The following is a 24818-nucleotide window of genomic DNA, read 5'->3' on the forward strand; positions in this document are numbered from 1 at the left end:
ACTTCAGCCACTGCACAGAGACCTCCATCTTCAGAAGTTTTCTGATGACTCTGCGGTGGTTGGATGCATCAGCAGGGATGATGAGACAGAGTACCGGGCTGTGGTCGACTCCTTTGTCACGTGGTGTGAGCAGAATCATCTGCAGCTCAACGTGGCAAAGACCAAGGAACTGATCGTGGACTTCAGGAAGACCAGGAAACACTTGACCCCTGTTTCAATCCAGGGGGTCAGTGTTGACATTGTGGAGGACTATAAATACCTTGGAGTACACATTGACAATAAACTGGACTGGGCTAAAAACACCACAGCACTTTACAGGAAGGGCCAGAGTCGTCTCTATTTTTTGAGGCGACTGAGGTCCTTCAACATCTGCCAGAAAATGCTGAGGATTTTCTATGAGTCTGTGGTGGCCAGTGCGATCCTCTATGCTGTTGCATGCTGGGGGAGCAGGCTGAGGGTCGCAGATGCCAACAGACTTAATAAACTGATCCGTAAGGCCAGCAATGTTGTGGGGATGGAGCTGGACTCCCTCAAGGTGGTGTCGGAGAGGCGGATGCTGTCCAAGATAAAGACAATGTTGGATAACACCTCCCACCCACTCCATGACATGTTGGTCAGTCACAGGAGCTCGTTCAGTGAGAGACTGAGATTACCGAAAAGCACCACTGAACGACACAGGAAATCATTCCTGCCTGTGGCTCCCTGTACAACGCATCCACTTAACACACTGTTTGCTGCTACAACTACACATGTTTCTTTTCCAACTATTTATTTATAAGTGACTTATGTATGTATGTATGTATATATATGTATATATTGTACTATTCTTAGTTAGTGTATTGTCTGTCTTGTCTTAATGTTGGTTTAAAATGGAGCACTGTAACAAAAAATAATTTCCCCCAGGGATCAATAAAGTATTCTGATTCTGATTCTGATTCTGATTAAAGTTGATCAAACTTTCTGGCCCTCACAAGATATAAAAATACAATGAGTACATCTGCACACTTGTATGCTTGTGTGTTGTTGATGATGACGATTACCGGCAATAGAAATGTGAGTAAGGTACCGAACTCAGGTTTGCTCCCGCTTTATTTTTAAATACGCATACGGTACTTGTATGCACCCTATGATCCAGTGCGCCTTATGTGTGTGTTAAATACAGTAATGGCACACATAACTGAGACTGCGCCTTTTAGTACAGTGCGTCTTATGGTCGTGAAAATACGGTACACATTTGATTTACAAGTACTAAATTTTCATGAGCATAATTTGAGCCCATAAACAATGGTGAAACATTCCCACAAACACACTTCTGAACCTTGTGGAAAGCCTTTGCTGAAGAGTTGTTAAAGGGTTAGTTGACATCATATTAAACCCTATGGATTAAGAATGGGATATAACTCAAGTTTATATGCATGTGAAGACAGAAAAGTGAATACTTTTGGGAATATAGTGTGTATTATAAATACCTTCTTTGCACATTATTATTTATCAGTTGAAACTATCTATATGACTTTAGTATTAGTCATATTAAAACTGTTATGAACTAGTTCATGTTCCAATAAACTAGTTTGAAACTTTGCGACCAGTTTTAACTTTTCTTGCAAATTAAAAAATAATAACTAACTATTCCAGCCCAGCAGGTGGCAGTATTGAACACTGAGGCTGATAACCAGGAAAAGAAATAAAACGAAGACTTTAGTGCGCATGTCCGGAGTTTTTATATTTGGGCGGGCGAATTAAGCGAGAAAGAAAAAGACAAACCAAAATAAGATGGATCTGATATCTGCGTTGCAGTTTCTTCGGTTAAACGATGTCCCAGAAGGTAAAACTCTTTTGTCTGTTATCGAAATGTGGTTTACTGAACACCCGGCGGTCTGTCAAACTTGGTTGTTAACGGAGCTGTTTCCTGGGTCATTGAGCCGAGAGATGTACCGTGAAGCGACATTAGTGTAGATTATCTGCCATTAAATAAAGCAGCTGAATATTCAGATTGTCGTCAAATCTTATAGTCAGCAGTTGTAATGAACTTAATATCTGTGGATTCATGGCAGACAGAAAACATCGGCTCGTCTGACATTTGACAGGCAAACGTATTAAAAGTAGCAGTAAATGAAAGTCAGTGATTTTGTGATATAAGAGATCATTTTTACAAAGCTCAGAGATTTAGTGGGTGTTTACACAGAGTGCTTAGTTTATGTAAAGTGTAGTTTGTTGTTGTTTTGGTTTATGAGCTGAGTGTAGACTTGGATGTAGTTAAACATGTAAATGATGTAATTTAAAATAAAAAAACTCATCTACTCCTTTTCAAGCATAAACATTGTGTTGACAGAGATTTTCACAAAAACTTGATGTTTTTAAGTTTTTTTTCTCTTGTTATTTCAGTTCTATTTACATGTTTGAGATAATATTATTCTTTCTTTTTCTAGCCTGGGTGGACGCGGTGTGGGAAGTGGAGTTTACTGAAAGGAAACCACTGGATAAAACTATAGAAGAGGAACTTACAGCCAGGCGAGAGAAGTCTTTCACAGCCCTGTACCAGTGTTTACTGGCACATGCTGATCAATATCAGTCTGCAGGCAGTGATGGAGCTTCACAGGTAAGCAAATTAGTTTTTGTGGCTCTTTGAAGCGCTTGCAGTTGCTCAGTCTAAAGTCTTCCTGTAGTCTGTAGTGTCTGTTTCACCATCTGAAGGTAGCAGTCAGCTGACTGTCTCCTATCTTGCATTGCAGAGTGTCTGGGCAGTTCTGGGGGAGAGTGGCATATCAGTCAAGTCTGTGGTGGCTGTGCTGTCCTTCTTTGTCCTGGCAGGAAAGTCTAAAGTGGCCAGTGGCCACCAGAGGGTGAACAGCCTGTGTGCAGCCTCAGTGTACCTATTACTTCTGAGAACTCCAGGTAAGGAAAGTTGAAATGGAAGTAACTACAAGTCTCTCGGTTCTTGGAGCTAGGTGGAACTAACGTTGATGAGATGATTGTCACTGCTTATTGACTGTAAATTCTAACGTTGGTATAGATGTCTTAATTTTCAAGGAGTGTGTGTGTGTCTGTTTGTCTATCCTGTGACTTATTTCTAGGAAGCTATCTGGACACACTCAGGCCTGTGAGACTCGTTTAGACACTGAGCCATGGCTCTGTGCTACATGCACATGTATGGGCAGAAATCTGTGCCATCAGACACTGAATTTGAATTTGAATTGCTCAGATTGAATCTGAATTGTAACTTGAATAAATGCTTTTGAAAGCTGAATTTGAATTAGTCTAATTTGAAATTGAATTTATGGTTTGAAAATGAATTGATTTGCTTTGAAACTGCATTTTATCCTTTAAAAATTCAGCTCTCGAATAATTTCAGTTTCACTTCTCACCATTCAGTTTCAGGTCTACAATTCAATTTCAGTTCCAAAATTCAGTTTTTTGGAACTTACATCCGGTTCCGGTTCAAGCGCAGATTAATAGAACTACGTTTTACTAGCGGACCGAAAGTGTTACTGACGGGAATCTACAGCGTCTTTAGCTGAATTAAGACTTCAGAAGTCATTCGTCATGTCGAATGACCAGCGGATAAACTCTCAGGTTGGTAATAAATGTACTACATGTATAAGAACAAGCGTCATGTTAACAAATGATAGCCGTAAGGTAACTTTTATGCTTATTGTAGCTGCTAGCTAAAAACGCTAATTTAGCGTAGTTTGCCCTGAATTCAGCTTTGACAACAAATATGATCGACTGTTTCTAGTAGAATTCCAAAGTTGTCATCTTGGACCCTCTCAGAGTACCCCCTCTGTATGCTTGCAGAGACCCCTACAGTAGGGAAACATGCAAAACGGTGTCCAAACCTTTGTGTTTTAGCTTTATTTATGTCTTATGCTGGGCAGACACTGTGCGATTTTTTTCAGTCGCGCGATTCAGCTTCTGCTCAAACTGTACGATTGACTCGCAGGGGTTAGAAGTTCGTAGGTCACGATGCAGGGTCTCACACTAATGCACTAATGAATTAGACTAACTGTTCACTTTAGCTAAAGTTATTAAGTTAGCTAAAGTTATTAAGTTAGCTAAAGTTATTAAGTTAGCTAAAGAGTTGGGATGCTGTGTAAGACATAAATAAAGCTAAAACACAAAGGTTTGGACACCGTTTTGCATGTTTCCCTACTGTAGGGGTCTCTGCAAGCATACAGAGGGGGTACTCTGAGAGGGTCCAAGATGACAACTTTGGAATTCTACTAGAAACAGTCGATCATATTTGTTGTCAAAGCTGAATTCAGGGCAAACTACGCTAAATTAGCGCTTTTAGCTAGCAGCTACAATAAGCATAAAAGTTACCTTACGGCTATCATTTGTTAACATGACGCTTGTTCTTATACATGTAATACATTTATTACCAACCTGAGAGTTTATCCGCTGGTCATTCGACATGACGAATGACTTCTGAAGTCTTAATTCAGCTCAAGACGCTGTAGATTCCCGTCAGTAACACTTTCGGTCCGCTAGTAAAACGTAGTTCTATTCATCTGCGCTTGAACCGGAACCGGATGTAAGTTCCAAAAAACTGAATTTTGGAACTGAAATTGAATTGTAGACCTGAAACTGAATGGTGAGAAGTGAAACTGAAATTATTCGAGAGCTGAATTTTTAAAGGATAAAATGCAGTTTCAAAGCAAATCAATTCATTTTCAAAATATAAATTCAATTTCAAATTAGACTAATTCAAATTCAGCTTTCAAAAGCATTTATTCAAGTTACAATTCAGATTCAATCTGAGCAATTCAAATTCAAATTGAACTTATTCAACTTCAGTGTCTGATGGCACAGATTTCTGCCCATACACATGTTTCTGCATACCTGCCATTCAAAAACACTTTGTGTTGTTTATTTTTTATGTAATATTCAAAACTGAACTGTAAGTGTAAGTGGTTCAAAAATGACAAAAAGAAAATAAAATCCAGGAAGTGGAAGTTCTCTGAACACAACCTGTTGAACCTTGAAGCTGACGTGCTAAAGCAGCAGCAGATAACGATGGGTGTCGCTCTTGTTGACTAAGAATAAAAAACCGAGGCTACAATTCACACGAGCTTAGGAAAACTGGACAATAAAAGATGTTTGCTTGGGTAAGCGGTGTGAGTGTGTCTGGCTCTCTCTATTGTTGTTTCTAGGGAGCATTTCCAACAAGGTTTTTCATGAAGTTTTGTTGGACACATGTTTGGACCTGACCCGTCACTGCTGGCCTCAGGATTCTGAAAAGAAACGCAAAAAAGACCTGAAGAGTTCTCAGACGGAGGGAAAACGCTCCAGACCACAGAGGAAAGACAGTCCAGAGGTACACTCCCAAGGATCATTGCAATGTGATGGCTGAATAGTGACTTTGAGACACTCATTTCATAACTAGGTCCATCTAAGTGTTGAATTTCTTTTGTTCAGACTGTCCGATTGACTTAATGTGGGAGCTAATACAACACCGAGAAGGAATTTTCATTAATTATTCCTCATTTCATTTTCTTAAAACTTTCTGAAGAGAAAAACAAACCAATAAACGGTACTGATCTTTTTGTTGCTAAAGTTGTGTGAAGGTGAGTAAACGTATTCTCTGGTGGAACACATTTATGATCAGACCTATGTGTTATTATCAGATGGAAATGGAGGAGGAGGATGAGGAGGAAGAGGAAGTTCATCTTTCTGGAAAGGACCTGATGAGGATCAGAGATGCTGTAGCTCTCCTGGTTCAAAGCTTACTGAGACTTCTGCAAACATTTCCACTAAAAGACAGTCCTCAGACCATGATCCACTGTATGCAGGTACCACCTGGTTGTATCTGCACACCTGGTTCGTTTCACACTGTGGAACCTGCAGGTTTTCACAGCGAATCCTTTTCTTTGTCCAGATCTTCAGTAACCTGCTTTACTTTGAACCCACCACTGGCAAACCAGCTTTTGCTGCTGAACAGTGAGTTTTCTTGCTTATTTTGTCTTTTTTTTAATGTATCAGAACAAACTGTGATAGTTGTGTAATTTCTGCACAGAGACGTTACCAAACTAAGGAGCATTCCAGAGATGGCTTTCTACGGCCTACAGCTGCTTTGCTTGCCAAAACATGGAGACCAGAAAGAAGTAAGATCCCGTACACTACTTATAAACTATCTCAGTAGATGTCGTCATAACACTGTAGAAATATTGTTTTTATGGTGACACAGGCTGGCTGCATTCAAAGATTTGGACTAGCTTCCCCACTAGGTTGCTTCCCTGCCTCTTCAGTTCAGTGAATGGATCCTGACTGTTTGCACTTATGCGCCGAACATCAGTTAGCCTTCTTAAGTTTAGTGAGTGGGGTATTTGAGGGGGGGGCTTCAACGCTCACGTGAGCAGTGACCATGAGACCTGGGAGCAAGGCCTGGCTGATCTGAAGCAGAGTGGTGTTCGCACCTAAAAGTATGGTGAGGGTGTGCTGGGAATGCTCAGACACAACTTTGGAAGCATTATGAATGAGGCTGGGGACGTGGACTCCAACTGAACCATGTTCTGCACCTCCATTGCTGAGGCAGCTGTGAGGTAGTTGGTGCTCGTCGTGGCGATAATCCCTGAATCAAAGTAGCTATCAAGCTGAAGGAGTCCTACTGGACATGGTTAGCCTGTGGGACTTTGGAGGCAGCTGATGAGTATGGGCAGGCCAAACAGCAAGCCCCTCGGCTGGTGCTTGAAGCAGAAACTTGGGCGTGAGAGGCAGTCAGGCTATGGAACAAGACTTTCTGACTTCCTTGAAGCAATTCTGGCAAAGCGTCAGGAGACTCAGGAGTGGAAAGCAGTGTTTCACTCCACCGGACCAACTCTTTAGTCTCTCAAAGAGCCTAAATGTCTCTGACATATAGAAGCTGTGAAAACGTGAGATTTTCAAAAAATACTGATGATTTTTGCTGAACTATAGGACATACAGGCATAGAAAGAGGAGTTGCTTCATACAGCTCTCTGCATGCCCTTTCATATGATAAATTGTACTTGATATGGCTTGCAGAATATTTTTGTGACCTGGATGCTAACATTGAAGGTCATAGTCAAATGCAATCCAACCCCAAGTCCTGGGATATCGACATGAAGTTTAAAATGTCGGGTAATATGAAGTTTTTATTTGTTTTCACTTTTCGTGTGACCTTGACCCAAAATTAAATCAGCTCGAGCTATTACTAAATTTGAATGTGATTTCTTAAAACCTGTGGAGAGGAAGTTGATCATGTCTTCAGTGCAGTTGGTGGATAATGCGGTCTTCCTCCTGTTCCAGTGGGATCCAAAGGGGCAAACAGTATGTAATGGAATGAACACCACCCGATGAAGCCAACAGAACAAACAAGCTGTGACACGATTCGGAGAAAAATTCAACTGAGAAAATGTTAAAATGCTCTCACAGACTGCTGCAAAATAACGTGACTTCAGCATTTATTGAGGGATGAGACCCATGTGCTACGTTCCCACCAGAGTCTTCAAACGTATCATGTCTTCTTTAATGGAGTTTATCTGTTGTGCCATCCAGTCCTTGAGGAGGGTGTTCCACCAGCTCCTCTACGTGATTTTGATGATGAAAAAGGGCAACACTGGGAAGCCGTCCCTCCTCGTACCGAGCCAGACCGTCCTCGCTACTCGTGACCAGGCCATCCAGTTTGTCTGGTAAATAGTTTTGTTTTAATATTGATCTGATACTTTTTACTTGTCTACATCTCATCGTGGTGGATGTTGGAAAGAAAAGGTTTAAACCTGTGATCTGTTTCAGTTTTTGAATTGATTTTGATGATGACTATAGTTTTGTTAATGAAGGCTTGTCTTTAAAGGAGCCCCTTTTCCATCTATGGGAGCCTCTCTCATCTTATGGCAGACAGGTTAGGCTTCAGTCCCCCACCCTGAGAGACGGGGTCAGGTCACCAGTCTATCTCAGAGATACAGATTCACGTCTGTGGCTGGTTTAGAGTTGCCCGTTAACTGAACCACAGTCTTTGGAAAGTGTCCAGAGAGAATTTAGTTCAATTCTAGTTTATTTTTGTTGTAAGGTAAAGAGCTTAAATGGACTGATTCTTATACAGCGCTTTTCTACTCTCCCCGAGTACTCAAAGCACTCTATACAACATGCCACATTCACCCATTCATACAAACACAGAAGAGGGGCCTGAAAACTGAAGGCTCTGCCTCCCATTCTACTTTAAATACTCTGCAGGCCTACTTGTTGTTCCTAGAGCGAGAGCGAAGTGCTCTAATAGGCTGATATGGTACTACAAGGTCATTAAGATAAGATGGGGCCTGATTATTTAAGCCCTTGTATGTGAGGAGCAGGATTTTGAATTCTGGATTTAACAGGAAGCCAAAACAGGAGAAATCTGCTCTCTCTTTCTAGTCCCTGTCAGGACTCTTGCTGCAGCATTTTGGATCAGCTGAAGGCTTTTCAGGGAGTTTTAGGACTTCCTAAATCCATTTTTAGCATCTACATGGATGTTAAAATCACCCACAATAATTATTTTATCTGAGCTCAGAACTAAATCAGATAAAAAGTCTGAGAGATCAGAGCGAAACTCTGTGTAAGGCCCAGGTGGACGATAGATGATAACAAGACTGGTTTCGCAGCTGGGGTGGACGAGGCGAAGCATCAGGCTTTCAAATGAATTCAAGCTGTCTGTGTATATAATTGATTGTCAGGTGTTGATTCGTTAAACTAACATGATCATCCTGCTGTAAGCAGGTTTCTGTGAGGCAGAGTACATTTGTTGATCAATTCGTGTATTAACAGGGACTTCAAACAGGAAATAGACACACGCAATGTTTAATAACCTACGTTTCACTCTTGAGGGTTTTGGTGCTGTTGATGATCCTATGTTGTCCTTTTTTGCTGGGTGGTTGTTTTCTGATGCTTTGGGAGCAGACACGGTGCAGGGGGACAGTGTTCTGGAGAGATGTGTTAAGGTGTTTCACAGCTGTGGTTCATTTCCCCCCAGTTTCAAACAAACTCGAGGGTGGTTTGTTTTTGGTGTGAATGTGATGCAACCCTGATCTGAACGAGCGGGTATGAGTTAGAAGTTTGTGCTAAAAACTGTCCCGTAGCCACGTATGCTTTGGTTCTCAGTGCGTGAAGGTGTTATAGACATGCAAAGTCTGTAGGGGCTAGCAACTAGCTGTGACATAACACGATTTATCAGAAACGAGTCCACAGCACCTTGTATTTATTTTGTTTCTCACGCCTCAGACACATGAGGCTAATGGGCGGACTGAACTGATTCACACCAGAGTGAACAAACCACAGCTGTGGAAGCCTCTTAAGACTGCAGCTGGAATAACAAGGAAGCAGACTGGCTGGTTTGAAGCTGCTTGTCAGTCAGTTGTCTCATTACTTTTGAGCCTCCTTAAGTGGCGACTGTATAACTTAAACAATTAAGTTACTTTTGTTAAATTAAAGGTGAAAGTCTGCACTTCAGTCACTACTTAATTTAATGATTTTTAAAGGTGTCATTATCCACACACGCCATCAGACTGTTTAACTCCTCCCTGGAGGGGAGAGGGAGGGGAAACAGGAGGACAAAGGAGGGGGGAACAACTAAGCTGTAGTGCCTCTTCACCTCACTGTGCAATACCTTTTGTGATATATATATATATATATATATATATATATATATATATATATATATATATATATATATATATATATATATATATATATAAATAAAAATAAAAATAAAATATTCTGTAACTCTGTAACTTCTGTCGGTGCTGTGCTTTTTTGGAAATCGAATTTCCCAGAGGAACCCACCCGAGGGATTAATAAAGTTCTATCTAATCTATCCTAATAATAATAATAATAATAATGGATTGCATTTATATAGCGCTTTTCAAGGCACCCAAAGCGCTTCACTTCCACTTTTCCTTCACTCTCACATTCACACACTGGTGCAGGCAGCCACAGTTGTAGCCACAGCTGCCCAAGGACACAACGACCAGGACAGAGCGAGCAGGGGATCGAACCGGTGACCTTCCGGTTACAGATGAGCTTCCTAACTCCCTGAACCACGGTCGCCCCAAAAACATTTAGACCTGTTCATATCTGACCATTGGTAGAAATACTGATTGTTCACATTGTTAGAGGCATCAGTTTCAGTATGTGCACACACACAGAGCATCCTAGTCTCTCCTCTACTTTCTGCAGCTTTAAGGACCGGCGCTAATGTGTCACTTGAAGATGTCTGGGATCGTGACTGTTCAGGGATGTTTCTGAACCTTGGAGAGCAGATGTGTGAAAGATTTCTATATTTATATTTGCAGTCATCTTGTGGACGAGCTGAAGCAGCTGGCACTGCCTTTCCTGCAAATCCTCCTCCAGCACATCTGCTTCCAGGTGAATTCTCCAGCAAACACTCGGCATAAATTCACTTTCTGCAAACGTTCAGAAACTTTCTGCAGCTTAAAATGTACAATGTGACAACAACAAAGTTGCATTGTTATCATTCATGTTTGTGTTGTGCTGATACACAGATGGTTGAAAAGAATGAGTATCGAAGCCATGGAGCTCAGGCTGTGGGTATGCTGACGTCTCAGATGGCAAGTGAAGACTATGCTTGCTTCATTAAGTGGCTGTGTAACTTCTCCAGAAGCTCAAAGGTAAGGTTTTACTTTAACTGTCTGAGAAATGCTTTCACTTCCTGACACTGGCGTAGCCGCTGCAGGTTTCTGTCTCATCAATGATCTTCAGCTTAAGTCAAACAGCTGCTCAAATGATTTCAGTGTCACAGACAAATGTTTAGTGTCTCCATAAATTTCTGCGACTTTGCTGAAGTTGAAGCACACGTTCAAAGATCAGGATAAAACTCAGAGAGCCTGTTTTTTAAGCCACTTTAAAAAGAGTGTGTCCACCCTCCTGTGTGATACTCTGTTTCGGAGCATGTTGGAACTTAGCTAAATGTCAGTGAGCTTCATCACCTTCTGTCAGTGGTACTGACTGCGATGGCCTCTACAGATGGTGCACCGGCTGTTCTCTGTGGATGTGGTGATGGTTTTGCTGGAGCAGCCAGAGAGAAGACCGGAGGAGTGTCGAGATCCGGACCTTGTTTGTTTCCTGATGCACAGCTCCCTTATCCAGAACCTGCTCTTTGCTCGACGGATGGATGAATCTCCCACTGTCCAGGGCCATGCTCTGAACTGCCTGGCTCAGTGCCTGGAGCTGCCTTCTCTCAATGCCACCAGAGCCATCCACAACCTCTTCTCTGCCAGTGAGACACCCTCACACACAGGAGTACAGTAAAGACACAGGCCTTCAAACGAAATCATTAAAGTTGTTGTGTTTCCTCTCTGCTCGGTTAAGCTGGAACCCAGACGGTGCTGGAAGGTGAAATCACAGAAGGTAAAGTTTGTTTTTGTTATATTTCCTGTAGTCAGGTTAAAAAACAAAAGCCACAGTCTGGCTCTCTGTGAATCTCACAGGTATTATATATCCTGGGAAAAGGCGGAAACTTTGTCACAGGACCACAAAACATGAAGAAAGTGACCTTCAGTGTCACGCTCTGACCCCACTTTGACAGAGATCCATTATGACAATTCCCATAGCTGATAGCTTATCTAAAGACTCTAATAATAGCAGTAGCAGGTGGCCTACGTACACACACCTGAGGAATGTAGTGCCGGCAGTACAACAGTTTAAAGTGTCATTTTGATATGGATCAGGCAGCCTGTACATTGAGGCCGTTTTCCAGCTAATTTCTAAGAGTGTCATAATGACTCGGTGTATACAGCCATGGCTAGGAGACAGTATAAGCTTTTATCAGTTCTAAACTTCAGTTTGAATTCAGCCTGAGATCAGTAAACACTGAAACAACATGCAGAAGCAGTGCGTGCAAACCTACGTTTCCGTTCACCCTGAGGTCAGAACATGAGCAGAAACCACGTGAGCTACATCTTAGAGGTCATAGTTCATCCATCTCTTTCCACTTATCCAATTCAGGGTTTCTTCACACTGTGAGCTGTGAGAGATGGGCATAGCTGACTACTTATATATACGATATTATTAGTGTGTTTCAAAGTGTAAGGAGCTGCCAGAAACAACACGTAAGCTCTTAACCCGGGTGCAAGGAGCGATTTTGAGAATTTATCACATTAATGCAGAGAAGTTGGTTCCTGCCAGAAGGACCTGTTTTCTCATTAAAGCATCAGGCTGTTGCAGTGGTCCAGTCAAAGTCCAGCCCTAAAGCCGACTGGACCTGAAGAGAGCTGTGACTGCAGGGCTTATTTCTCTCGTTCTGTAAAGAAAACAAAGGTTTCCGCATAAATATCTCCGACCTGCACGCAGCCTGGAGCTAGCACAACAGGAAAGTGCAAAAATAAAGGATGTTACTGCATCTCAGGTGGTGTTCGCCTGAGCCCTGGTAAAGACGACACTATTTTTTGTTTCACTGACATAACTCTTACTGTGTTGACTATGACTGTACTTAATGGTGTTGTTGATATGACTGTTTCAGGGACTCTCAGTACCCAGCACACTCTGAAAACCTACCGCACTCTTCCATTCAGGACTGTGGAGCTGAGCAGCACTGACAGCGCTGCTTGTTATGGTGAGAGCTTCCATCAGTCTATCCTTTTTCTATTATTGAATAGCTTTAATATCTTATCGTGTACGTGACGGTGCGAGCGGCGGGGTATACCCTGGACAAGGTTGCCAGGTTGTCACAAGGCTAACACACATTTAAATCACTTTTGTCACGTGTTTGTTTTCATTCATGTGTTTTTCATGGTCTGGACCCTGGAGGTCAGTGAATCACATAGTTTCTGTATTTGATGCAGCAAAAGAGAATTTGGCCCTCCTCCTGCGGCGTGTGAAGGATTCAAAGACTAATGTGAGGAAAGCAGCATTGCAGGTACCTGGAGCTGAACTTAACCAGCAGCAGCCACGATTTAGATTGAAGTCATTTCTTGTGGGGGGGCGGGTTGAATATCTGCATGTTCCCAGGCTGACTTGTGTGCTCTTCCTGCACAGGCCCTGCTGGGTCTCCTGAAACATGACGTGATCCCCATGAGTTGGGAGACTCTTCAGACTTTGTCAGAGCGCTGCAGAGACCCATCTGTGTCTGTGAAAAAGAAGGCCCTGCAGTGTGTGGGGGACCTGCTCAGTGTGAGTGGAGCCACATGCTGATGGGACGGTCACTGAAGTGACCGTGGGTGAGATCTAACCCTAACGTCTCTCTGCCAGGTTAAACCAGAGTGCAGTGTGGTGCAAAAGGCGTGGCTGCAGGGGGTGGTGCCAGCTGTGGCGGACTCTGAGACCTCGGTGCAAGACAAGGCCCTGGAGGCGCTGGACCAGGTGCTGCTCAGTCAGGTCAAACCGTACTCTGCTGGCTGCCACCTGGATGCCAGTCAGAGGCTGATGTGGGAGCTGCTGGGCCTACTGTGTCACCAGTGCCAGAAGCTCAGGTGAAGCCAGCCCAGCGTTTGTCTCGTACGAAACAACATGTTTAATGTTAAATACTGAATGTGTTTGTACCCGGTCTCCAGTCGTTACTTTAGCAAGGCCTTCACCATCTGGTCCAAACAGAAGAAGTTCACCCCGTTATTTGTCTCCAACCTGATCTCACATACTGAGGCTGATCATGCTGCCGGAGCCTGGCTGCTGCTCTCCAAGGTTGTTTCTTCATCCTCCAGACTGCCTCATGGCAAGATTCTGGACGCCTGGGACAAGATGGTCAGGTGGGCAAGTCCAAATCAGTCTGCCACGTTTATGTGAATTAAAATGAGCCCTTTATAATCTGGCCTGTAATTTGGTGGAAAATGGTGAAATCTGCAAACCTTTCTTTGTTTTTGTTTTGTTCTCGCTCCACCTTCTGGATGCAAACTCAGTTCCACCATTTAATAAAAAAACCTGCAGCCCTGCTGTGTATTGTGGGCTTTTTTGGAAACAAAACAAAGAAGGTGAAGAGCAACACTGTACACGGGGGTAGACTGATGCATGATAGGCTTTGTGCGCATACAAACAAATGTATCCCGTTGTAAGGAGGGGGTGACGTGTGACGCAGAAGGAACACTCACCTTTCCCCTCTCTGGGAGATGTGATGTTATTGTGGTTGGTTTAAGGTTTGGACAGCAAAGAGTTGATGTTTTGGAGAGTGGCTGTGGCCACTGTCAGCAGACGCGGGAAACACAGGAATCTGTGCTGTGTTTACATCTTCTTGTGTAACACAAAACTCTTTCACCACCATCACTCGCTCAATCTTTGCCTCCCTGTCAGCAACCAGACACCATGTGCTGCCATATCATTTCTGACATGGTGGATTTTTCTCTGACATGTTTTTGTCTTGGTTTTTTCTTGTACTTGAAGTAAACTACTTCTTAGGAGATCTTTTTTTAACGGTTTCTTCCTGCACCAAATCCGATGACAGTATGTATCATAAGACATGGTGTAAATTATTTATCTGAGGTTTGGCCTATCAACACAATAAAAATAATAATACTTTTGCACTTCTGACACAAGTTGAAACAGAGGCTAGACTCTGCAGAGGGTTAACAAATCCCCAAACACACCCTGTAAAATGGTCGAGGGTGACACCAAGTGTAAATGGTCATAAATCACTTCTCACTAACAACAAGTCAGTCTCTTAATGTTAATGTTTTTAGCGATCACTGCTTTGCTATTTGCAGATAAATGTATTAATGATTTGATTGTCTCCTCTTAGATCAAAGGATGTAAACGCAACAACATGCTGTCACATCCTGTGTGTGATGGGAGACATTGCCGTGCATTTAAATGAAGACACAAAGGAAAGGGTCGTCGGTAGGTTGAGTAAGGGGACAGATGGCGGGGGATTACTGAGAGAAATGATGTGACTCAGTCTCTCTCACCGTCTCTCTGCAGCTGATCTGATGTCTTGGTTGAAGACTTTCACTTTGCCTTTGGAGGTGATCAGCTCTGCTGTTCAGACTCTTTATCAGTTTGGCTGCAGTGAAGACATCAAGCAGACTCAGGTTAGAGACATCTATACTTCAGAGGCTGACGTACTTTATGACAGCATTGAAATCTTGTTTTCAGTAACAGAAACAGTTGTTGGTCTCCATCCTGTTTGGATGACGATCAAACACAAGAACAGTTAACCTTGTAAGTTGCAGCAGGAAGCAGGCAGTGCCAAACTCCTGCTCAAAGTTTGAATCCGATATGACTGACGCCCACTGTGAGTGTGTCTTGTGTTTTTGTCAGGCTTTCCTGAACCAGCGCTGTGGGGAGTTGGTGTCTGCCTGCGAGTCATATTTGGCCAGCATAATCCTAACTGACAATGGAGCTCAGAACCTCGACGAGGAGCTGATGGTGAGAATAAACTCTTAGCAGACTTGTCCTCGTTACTCCAGAAATGTCCTTATGATTGTGGCAGAAAGGTAAACTTTCACTTTGAACTTATGTTCAGTGGTATTGACACATACTCTGCAACCCTCAGTATCTTGTGCTGTTCTCTCTGGAATGACAGCTAGACAAGAACAATTGATCTCTTAACACTTATTTACAAAGCAGCAGCCTAGTGATAGAAACCCAAGCCTCGCTCTCCTCAGCCAGCCTCTTCTAGCTCGCCTCGGGGAATAGCTAGGTCAGCTGCAAAAGATGATCTCTGGGCTGGCCCCTGGGTTTACCCCGGGGCCGCCTCCTGCCCAGAACAGCTCACCCAGAAGTCGCCCAGGAGGATCCTAATCAGATACCTTAACCACTTGACCTGGCTGCTTTCAATGTGAAGGCGTTGTACACTCTGAGCCTCTCTTGGATGGCTGAACTTCTCACCCTATCTCTAAGGGAGCAGTCACCCTTCAGACAAAGCTCATTTCTGACACTTGTACCCACAATCCTGTTCTTTCAGTCACTACCCACAGCTCGTGGCCATAGGTGAGGGTAGGGATGTAGATCGACCGGTAAACTAACAGCTCTGCTTTTATGCTCAGCTGTCTCTTTCCCATGACAGACAGAACGCCTGCATCACTGCAGCTGCTGAGCCCCTCATCCCTCAGTGGAACAAGATCCGAGATACATGAACTCCTCTACATGGGGTAGCAACTTGTCCCTGACCCAGAGTGGGCACTCCATCCTCGGAGGTGCTCATTTTAGCATCCACCACTTGATACTCAGCCGTGAACGGCTCAAGTGCGAGCTGGAGGTCCCCACCTGGTGGGGTGGACCACATCATTCACAAAAAGCAGACATGAGGGAGAAACCTTCCACCACTTGGCTGCGCACAGATACTCTGTCAAGTAAAAGTTATGAAAGGAACGGTGACAAAGGGCAGCTCTGGAGTCCACCACCCACTGGAAGAGTCGAACTTATTGCCCGTAATGCAGACCAAGCTCTCCCTCTGTACAGGAGCTGATCCACAGCAGCAGGGTGCATACCTGTCCAGGGAAGCTGAGGAGCGGGATTCCCCTGTAGTTGGAGCACATCCTCTGGTCCTCTTTCTCAAAGATGAGAACCACCACCCCGTCTGGCAGACTGGGTTCTCACTCATGGATACCCACTGCAGCCCACCACCTCTCACACTCGCCAACTCCAAACTGGGACAGAGTCCAGCCCCTCTCTGAGGCTGGCTCCAGAGCCCGAGCCGTGGGTTAAGATGAGACCAGGTAGATATAGCTGGTATCGCTCAACCTCTCCCATGAGGAAGGAGCCGATGTTCCATGACCGAATTGGCAGCCTAGCCAGGGATCCTGCGCCCTTGGCTGCCGCCTAACACACATTGCACCCTATTAGATCACTGCATAGTTCTATAGCTATTAAAACTCTGCAAGGAATGAAGCCTTTGGGTTTTGGGGTGAACTGTACAAGGTAGGAATTGTTCAGTAATCCTCACGCTTAAGAAAACGTGAGATGAAGAACTGCGAGGCATGAAACAGATCCAGCCTGTTCTTTAATGTTTGTGGTGTGATGACAGTTTTATCAAAACTTCATTCAGGAAGAACAAAAATCCGATGATGAAAACGCCACCGCGCGCGTCTGAAAACCAACATGTGATCAGCCGTGCAGCGCTTGTGGCTCTGATGGACGGGGAACGTTTTCTCTTTCAGGTGAAACATCTCCACACTCTGGGTGTGGCATCACTTCAGTGTCCTGCCAAAGTTAACAAGAGGACAGTGCTGCTAGTGGAATCTGTGCTCACAACACATTCTGAGAAACTGGCAGGTAGGAAAGACTGATGCTAAAATGCATACTGTGTGTGAGTGAACGTCTCCAGAGACAACAGCACAGCTGCTGGTGTCAGGTGACATTTTGAATGTGCCGCAGTTGGAAATCAAGTGAGGTTTCAGACTCTGCAAGGTCAGGAGCTGTCACATCTTCTTCAAAGTACCACGAAGTCTTGTACTGTCCAGGGCACGGCCAGGTTAGAAGGCTCTGCTAACCTGTTTGTCTTATTCCATCTTTGACAGAGTGCCAGACTGAGCTGCCAGCTTCACTGCCTCTTTCCCAGTTCAAAGCAAACTGGCTGCCTACCAGAGTAAGAGCCCATGGAGTCATCACTTTAGGTGAGGCGTGTGCATCCTCCAAGTTTAGCTCTGACTCTTCACTCCGAGCCATGAGCCTAAGTGTTTGTTTGTGACTGTGCTTCAGGTAAATTGGCCCTGCAGAGTGAAGAACTGGCCCAAAAGTACCTGCCCGTGTTTGCCAGGGAGTTGGAGGTTGGCACAGAGGTTTCAGTACGCAGCAACGTGGTTGTGATAATGTGTGATCTGTGCGTGCGATATACCAACATGGTGGATCACTACATTCCCAACATCTCTGCTTGTCTGCGAGACAAAGACGCTGTCATCAGAGAGCAGACTCTCATCATGCTGACCAACCTGCTGCAGGTGAGTTGCTGTCTTTAATGTCACCATACTTCTGTAAGCAGTGCTCTTTTGAGACGTTCATAGCAATGGTCAGATGATGCCCGTTTCAGGATTATGTAATGGAAAATGAAGCAAATTACAGCTGTGACGTTACTTTGACATGTTAAACATGGATGGACTTCAGCGCCACCTCTTTTTGGTTTTCTCATGACTACGTTTTAGGAAGAATTTGTGAAATGGAAGGGCTCCCTCTTCTTTGACTTCATGGTGGCTCTCGTTGACCCGGTCCCTGCCATCGTCAGGTAATTCATACTGTGCATACACGGACAGGACGTGAAAGTGGGGTATGCAACCGCAAATCCATTCATTTTTGAATCCCCGACTGGCATTCACGACAGATTACGCACTCAGCAAACACGTTAATAGGAAGTCCGGTTGATTCGTGCGTAGGAGCAGGTTTCAGGCTGTGGCTTGTGTGTCTGAAGCACGAGGAGCGTTTGTTTTCCTCACTATAGTCCGTATTTGAATGTTGGTGTCCGTAAAGCTGCTTTCACAAGACCGAGGCTGGTATGTTTTACCTCCTTTTAGTCTCACTGAATACTGCCTGCTCCACCTGCTGCTGAAGAAGAACCCAGAAATGTTCAGCCAGCACTTCATTGAGTGCATCTTCCATTTCAACTCCTACACAAAACACAAGTCCTACAACAAATTCTCCCAAAGCGAGAGGTATGACCCCGCTCAGCTTGATTTCTCCTTGCTGTTTCCTCACGTCACGACATGTTTGTTGAGTTTATTCCTTTTCTTTGAACATCCACGCAGAGAACGCGTTCACTTCTCCCTAAAAGGAGAACAGTACCGTGAGAAACGCTTTCGAATCTACTGCTTCCTGTTGGAGCACTTTACAGACGCTCAGCGCTTCAACATCACCAACAAGATCAACCAGACCATTTTAGGTAAACTTAAAAGTAAAGTTTTAGGTTTTTCTTTTCAGAGTTGGGCCTGTTGTTAAAGCACTATTAACCAGAACCTTTGTCTTTTTATATTCTTACCTCCTCCTACATCAGCGTGCTTTGCTGATGAAGAGCTGCCCCTGGATGCAGATGGCGCTAACATTTTGTCAGAGACTTTCAACATCTTGAGCCTTAAAGAGTTTAAGCTGCAGACCATATGTAGTTCAGCAGGCGCTGCTGCAGGGGAGGAAGCAGAGGAGGAGAACATGGCCACCATGGCCAAAGCTGTTCTGCAGGCTGCACAGAAGAAAGTGGTGTCACAGGTGACGAGTTCTCTACATTTAAAATGCATTTGGTTCCTTTGTTCCTCTTCCTACTCATCTCAGCTTACTGAGGCAGTTGGTTTGCCTCCTTCATCCTGGTTCTGCTCAACAAGTCTTCCTGTCACCAGCTGTTTAGTCACAGGAGACCACGTGATCATTTATAGTAACAACGACACAAACAGCTGTTAGATAACACATGTTATGTGACCTATACAACTGTAGGACACTAAACTAGGCTTTCCATAAAATGACACACACTTCGAGCGATGCCTAGCACCGCCCATTACCAGTGTGTTACTCAATTTTGTAACCTGGTGTTCTCAGCAGAGCCAGTTTGAATTCATCCACACAGGAGCTCTGTATCTGAAAGTACCGGAGCTCAAAGATTCCCAGGTTACAGGATGCCAGCGAGCCGACAGCAGCTACTTCCTGCATGGCAGCAGCGTTTCTTCTAGAGAAGACTGCAGCGAGTCTGCCGTGGCTCAAAGCACCAGTGTTAATGCTCGTGAGCTTGTGGTGATGGCATATGTCCTGCATGCAATAACCAATGCAGTGACTATAAAGTGGTTTTGGTAAATGGACTTATTGTTATAGAGCGCTTTTCTACTCTGTACTCAACATGCCACATTCACACAAACACTGTTGTTTGCCACTTCAAATGGTCGGCTAGGCCTGGACTGTAAGGACATCCCCACCTGTGGTGTGGATGCTGTAACCACAAGCAGTAGCTCCCCTAAGCAGCGTTTAGAAAAACTGGTGGTGTTTTGTGCGTCTACCAGAGGTTGGAGGTCATTTACATCTAGAATGATGCTGACTGTTTAGTTTATTTGGCTCAGTCAGAAGTCCCTGTGAGGACACGTACTCTGCTGAGGAGGAATCATCTGTTTCAACAGCACAAAACCAAACATCGAGTAGTTAAACCTTAAGTTTAGATTCAAACACATGAAGCTTGTTTGTTTTGCCAGCACAGCCTGAACAGCTTTCTTCTGATTTCTGTCAGTAGTCTACAGAAATGGTGCTCTTGGCTACAACAAAGAACAACTCTAACCTTCCTGTTGCGTTGCGGGGCAAACTGACCTCTGAACTATTTAAAATATTTGTATTTGAAGATGAAGGCTGTCGCGAAGTTGATTCTGAATCTGATGACTCTGATTATGAACCAAATGAGCAAAATGCTGTTTATATCCATCTGAGCGGTGAAGTATAGAGGTCTTCATCCTCAGAGATGCATCAGGCTAAACTGTCTGCACCAAGTATAATGAAGACGCTCGAAATGTAACTTTTAACGTTTTTATATTTCAGCAGATGAAATATTTGAGATTGATTGAAGGTAATCTGCACTTTTGATCCGCAGGTTAGGAAGAAGGCCTTCATAGAGAACACTGTTCCTCTCATCATTAGCCTGAAGAACCTGCTGGAGCAGAAGCGCTCTCCTGTTCTCAGAGATCTCGTGGGCTACCTGCAGGTAAGTCCAGCATGCATGATCATATTCACTGATGATCTGCATGAACTATGGAAAATCCACAGCTTTACAGCACTGTTAGCTGCAAAGCATCAGCAGAACAGTTTGTGCTTCTGTTTCTACTCTCTTAAGAGAGAAAATATTGTAGCGAAGGGAACCGCATTAACCTCTGTGTGTCTGACATCAGGTGACTATGCAGGACTACCGTAATGAGGTGAAGGAGATTCTTTCTGGAGACGAGCAGCTGGCAGCTGAAATGGAGTTTGCTCTGAAAATAGCAGAAAAGGAGAGAGCGACAGTGGAACAGCTGGACAACGACAGCCTGGCAGGAGATGGCAAAAAGGCCCAGGTAAGAGCACAGTGCAAACCACTATGAACCCACTGATTTCACTGTCAAAAGGCTTTCTGTGCATACAAATGTGCTAAACTGCAGGTAACGTCCTCTCGCTCGCTTCCAAAACCTGCAGCTGTGCTCCAATCGTCTGACAGGCTCAGATCACGCTGCCTGTGTGGGGTTTACAGACGTCTGAGCGCGCTTGTTTTTAATAAATTAAGGGGACATTTCCTCTTCTAAATAAGCAGAAACAGACAGTCTGTGAAGATGAATATAGAGTTTAAGTAATCTGCTGCTACATGCTGGACGTTCTTCTGGGGAAAAGGAGTCGGTGCTGAGCTGCAGACAGGGGGAGCCCGTGGTTGTACCCCACTGTGGATCATCCTCTGTAGACTGAATGTATGCCTGCTAATCTCTGCATACTGAGTATGAATATAATCCAGGTAGTGTGGATTTGATGTTGATCTGTTGACCAATCTCCAATAACAGCAGGCTAACGTTCATGTTTGCTGGAGCAGCAAGTGACTCCAGAAAGTTCTCACTAAGAACAGGACACGAGGATTGTGTTACAATGAAACACAGTCCTCACACTTTTGTACAAGTTCCTTGAAATATTTTCTCTAAACGAACGTTCTTCTTATCATCTGATGGTCTGAGCTATTTATTTATTATATGAATGATCGTTGTTCCTCGCCAGGGTTCAGCCCAGCGCTCTCCTGTCAGATCCACGGCCCTGCTGCCGTGTACCTTTGCCACACCGCAGCCACCTCGTCCAAACCTCCAGACTGCTAGACTGGCACTCACTGACCGGTAGGCTTCCAGCAGTATGAGGCACTTACACTCTACTGTAGAGTCTGATTCATATCTGAGATCGCTGTTTGGGCTCCTTCATATGACCAGTAATCACTGGCAGACCGAGCCTTTGGTTCACATTTAGTCTTAGACACAGAAAAGAAGAAGTGCTGGAAATGACCCGGCCACATCTACGAGTTCATATTTGTGAGCAGATGTAAACTTTAGCTGGTTTAATTCAGTACAGTGTGAAGCTACGGCTTAACTTACTGAAATTCCTGTGTGTGTCTGTCAGTGTGCGTGGACCCAGGAGGCAGGACGATGTCCAGTCTAAATCAATCGCTCTGGAAGGAACAGGTACTGTTCAGTTCACTGCTTTGAACAAATGTCATTTATCCTGAATGTCTGCCAAGTGGAGAGGAACTCAAGGAAAGCAACACATGTCAAGGAAACATGTGAAGAAACTTTCATCAGTGCTTGAAGCTTGCAAACATCAGAACTGTACATTCTTCTATTATAACAGTAAATGAAGGGCAGTTTTCATCGTTTTCACTGATCTCACCGTGAAGTGTGACTCTATTGAAACAAGGCAGCAGCAGCATTTCAGTCCAAGAGTTCAGGTGCAGTAATTGTCAAATGTATGCACAAAAGTAGCCCATGTAGTCTTTTCATCTTTGAAGTTCATTGCTCGACACATTAGTTTAGCCTCAGGGTGGTGAAACAGTAAAACAGTATTGTTCTGTAACAGAGGTTACTGTCAGGGACGACGCGGATGGACATATGTTACGGGACTGAGTCCAGTCATAACCATAAATGTCCTTTCATAATGAGGCCAGCGATGCATAAACAGCATGTAAAACATGTTTGTAGCACTTTATCCTCTGTGTTGTTGTAACCTCAGTGAGCAGGTCTTACTGTCTGATTCTTGTTTGCACGCAGTGTTAGATCCTCACTCTGCATTCCCACAAGTTTTGTGTGTGAGATCCATTGTGACGGTGTTTTCATTTGACTTTTTTAGTGATGGCTAAAGGAGCTGCCAGCGACAGAGCCATCAGCACACCAAAGGGTAAGAGAGAAGTTCCAGGTTGCCTCTGGCAGCTAAAACAGACGCAGGTCCCAAAATGAAGGTTGGAGAGTACAAAAAATGGAAAGTGAGATATTTGGGTATTTAAAATCCCTCTAAACACAGAAGGTAAAGAGCTGAACTTTGTGTTGACAGTAGGAAGCACACCTGCTGTTCTTCACAGACAGAAGAGTAATTCTCCTTCACCAAGCAGGAAATCTGTGGAACGGCTGCAGCGACGTTTGGCTTTATGATTTTGTTGCGCAGGACCAAACTAATGACAACTTCTCCAAAAGGAAAACGCATTACAGATTTAAATGGCAAAATTAGCTTAAGTATACTCTTGCTGTTTTAAAAGAACAATAATGGATGCAAGTTATGATTCATAAGAACTGTCCACAGCAATGGGAGGCGGAGCCTGACGGGTAGCACTGCTGGCACCCTGGTTAGTTTGTAACCTCAGTTTACTGACTAACGATTCAAAGCTGAGAGATCTTTGCTGGTTTTGCTTTTATTTATTCTGCTGCTGTTCTATAGAAATGTCACATTCAATGTGCATCATCGTGCAGAGTATCATTAATGTGTCTGCAGCTATGGGCAGGGGTGGACACAAATATTGCGGGATTGGACCAGAGCGGGCAGTAATGATCAGAACACTTTAAAAAGCCTGCACTCGGGTCCATGCATGCACATGTAAAGTGTTGGTATGGTTGGGTGAATGAGACATGCTGTACAAAGAAAAGCATAAGCATGTATCAGACCTCTCACCAATAAATATATGATGTGCAGTCGTTAGCTTTGTATCTGCTGTGAGCTCAGTGAGGACCTGAAGCAGAGTGGCTCCACTCTCCAAACTCTGCACCGTACTTTACTACATTATGGTACCATACTCTGTTGGTTATAATCTCACTGATGATGTAATCCACAAACCCTCGACTGACCCATCTCTGTTTGTCCACTAGGTGTCAAAATCAACTTGACCTTTGATGAAGGACTCAGCGCAATCCTCAGTGAGCAGGGAACAAGTAGGTTTCTGACCAGGCGCTGACGGTGCCAACGTTCGCTCTGCTTTTTGTGTAGTGAATGAAAACTATCTTCAGCTTGTTTATAACAATCACTGTTTTGTGTGTGTCGGCAGGTGAAGAGGGCAGCGTGCTTCATGTGCGATCGAGTGAAGCCCAGTGAGTGCACTTCTCTTTCCTTGGTGTTAGTTTAACTCAGTGCTGGTTCTGCATTAACTGGTTTAGTGCCTGAGCACTACACTTAATGACCATGACAAACACACACACATACACAATCCAGCATCACACTGGGACAGCGACAGCAGTGAAGACAGGAGCGAGGCAGTAACAAAGTTACTAGTTATTACTGTGGAAACGACCACACCTGATTACTAAGAACAGAGTTACAGAAACATGGCAGCAAACTCCAGAAGACCTGAGTCACACATTGTTGGGTTTGTTTGCTCTGTGGTGTTTGTAGGCCTGCTAGCTTTGTCACATTGTTGTGCTGCTATTACACTACAGCGATCTATGCACGGGACGTGTGAACTGTTTAAACGCAGCTCTGTTGTTTGTTCAGGGCTCCTGGACCGAGGCAGTGGAATGTGCAGTCTCCTCTGCGTCTGAGGAAGAGACTGTAGTGGATGCGTCACTCAGTTTGTGTGTGTGTGGGTTGTCTTTATCTACAACAATATCCTTTCTTCTCACTTTGAGGTTTTTTCACTCTTTGTTTAGCTGCTTTTGCACTGATGTATTGATGTACAATATGAAATAAAAGTTCAACATATGGTGTTTCACTGAGAGGCTTCTATCATTCATTTCTATTGTCTTTGATGAAATGGAACAGCATAGCCCTTTATTGTCATTGGCATGTATAAGTGTGGGTGCTCCACCGCAGCTGTGCGGGAATAAAATATACATAGTAAGACCGCAGGAATAAATAACAGACATACAAAAGGATAGACAACGTGCCACAGGGACAAACGACATCGTTTCCAAACAGAAGGTCGAACTTCGGTCGTCTTACTGACCGACAGCGTTTCAGATTTAATCATACGTTAAGGGCTGCTGCTCAAGAGGCGGAGCCTCTCAGCCATCATCAGTTCG

At 44.1% G+C, this 24818-nt stretch overlaps 1 protein-coding gene across 2 annotated transcripts; it reads left to right on the plus strand.

Annotated features, from left to right (window-relative positions):
• Window positions 1-1706: 1706 nt before the first annotated feature.
• On the plus strand, window positions 1707-24503 carry ncapd3 (non-SMC condensin II complex, subunit D3). 2 transcript variants are annotated; one of them, XM_085295906.1, is made up of 35 exons: window positions 1707-1825; window positions 2430-2599; window positions 2733-2895; window positions 5151-5314; window positions 5625-5789; window positions 5876-5937; window positions 6014-6101; window positions 7513-7646; window positions 10278-10350; window positions 10488-10613; window positions 10969-11221; window positions 11314-11352; window positions 12464-12556; window positions 12786-12859; window positions 12979-13113; window positions 13192-13412; window positions 13494-13685; window positions 14669-14766; window positions 14848-14957; window positions 15187-15294; window positions 17028-17142; window positions 17388-17483; window positions 17569-17807; window positions 18009-18088; window positions 18375-18512; window positions 18606-18739; window positions 18851-19059; window positions 20414-20524; window positions 20709-20870; window positions 21553-21665; window positions 21943-22004; window positions 22666-22713; window positions 23673-23735; window positions 23849-23891; window positions 24292-24503. In XM_085295906.1, exons 1-35 carry the CDS (start codon window positions 1774-1776, stop codon window positions 24350-24352), a joined length of 4194 nt encoding a protein of 1397 aa, XP_085152032.1. In that variant the 5' UTR covers window positions 1707-1773; the 3' UTR covers window positions 24353-24503. The 2 variants fall into 2 exon arrangements, with proteins under 2 accessions (XP_085152032.1, XP_085152033.1); XM_085295907.1 differs by lacking the exons at window positions 1707-1825; window positions 2430-2599; window positions 2733-2895 and adding an exon at window positions 4445-4591.
• The last annotated feature ends 315 nt before the right edge of the window (window positions 24504-24818 follow it).

The sequence above is a fragment of the Mchenga conophoros genome, linkage group LG13 (assembly GCF_057382185.1).
Source record: "Mchenga conophoros isolate Kocher_MC1m ecotype Shallow Benthic linkage group LG13, M_conophoros_male_GT1.1, whole genome shotgun sequence".
Lineage (NCBI taxonomy): Eukaryota > Metazoa > Chordata > Actinopteri > Cichliformes > Cichlidae > Mchenga > Mchenga conophoros.

Bases quoted from the DNA above. Each gene is read 5' to 3' on its own strand.
- ncapd3 (XM_085295906.1), top strand. From the start codon at position 1,774: ATGGATCTGATATCTGCGTTGCAGTTTCTTCGGTTAAACGATGTCCCA. The intron at 17,808-18,008 runs GTGAGTTGCTGT...ACTACGTTTTAG, and splicing joins TGCTGACCAACCTGCTGCAG to GAAGAATTTGTGAAATGGAA. The intron at 21,666-21,942 runs GTAGGCTTCCAG...TGTGTCTGTCAG, and splicing joins AGACTGGCACTCACTGACCG to TGTGCGTGGACCCAGGAGGC.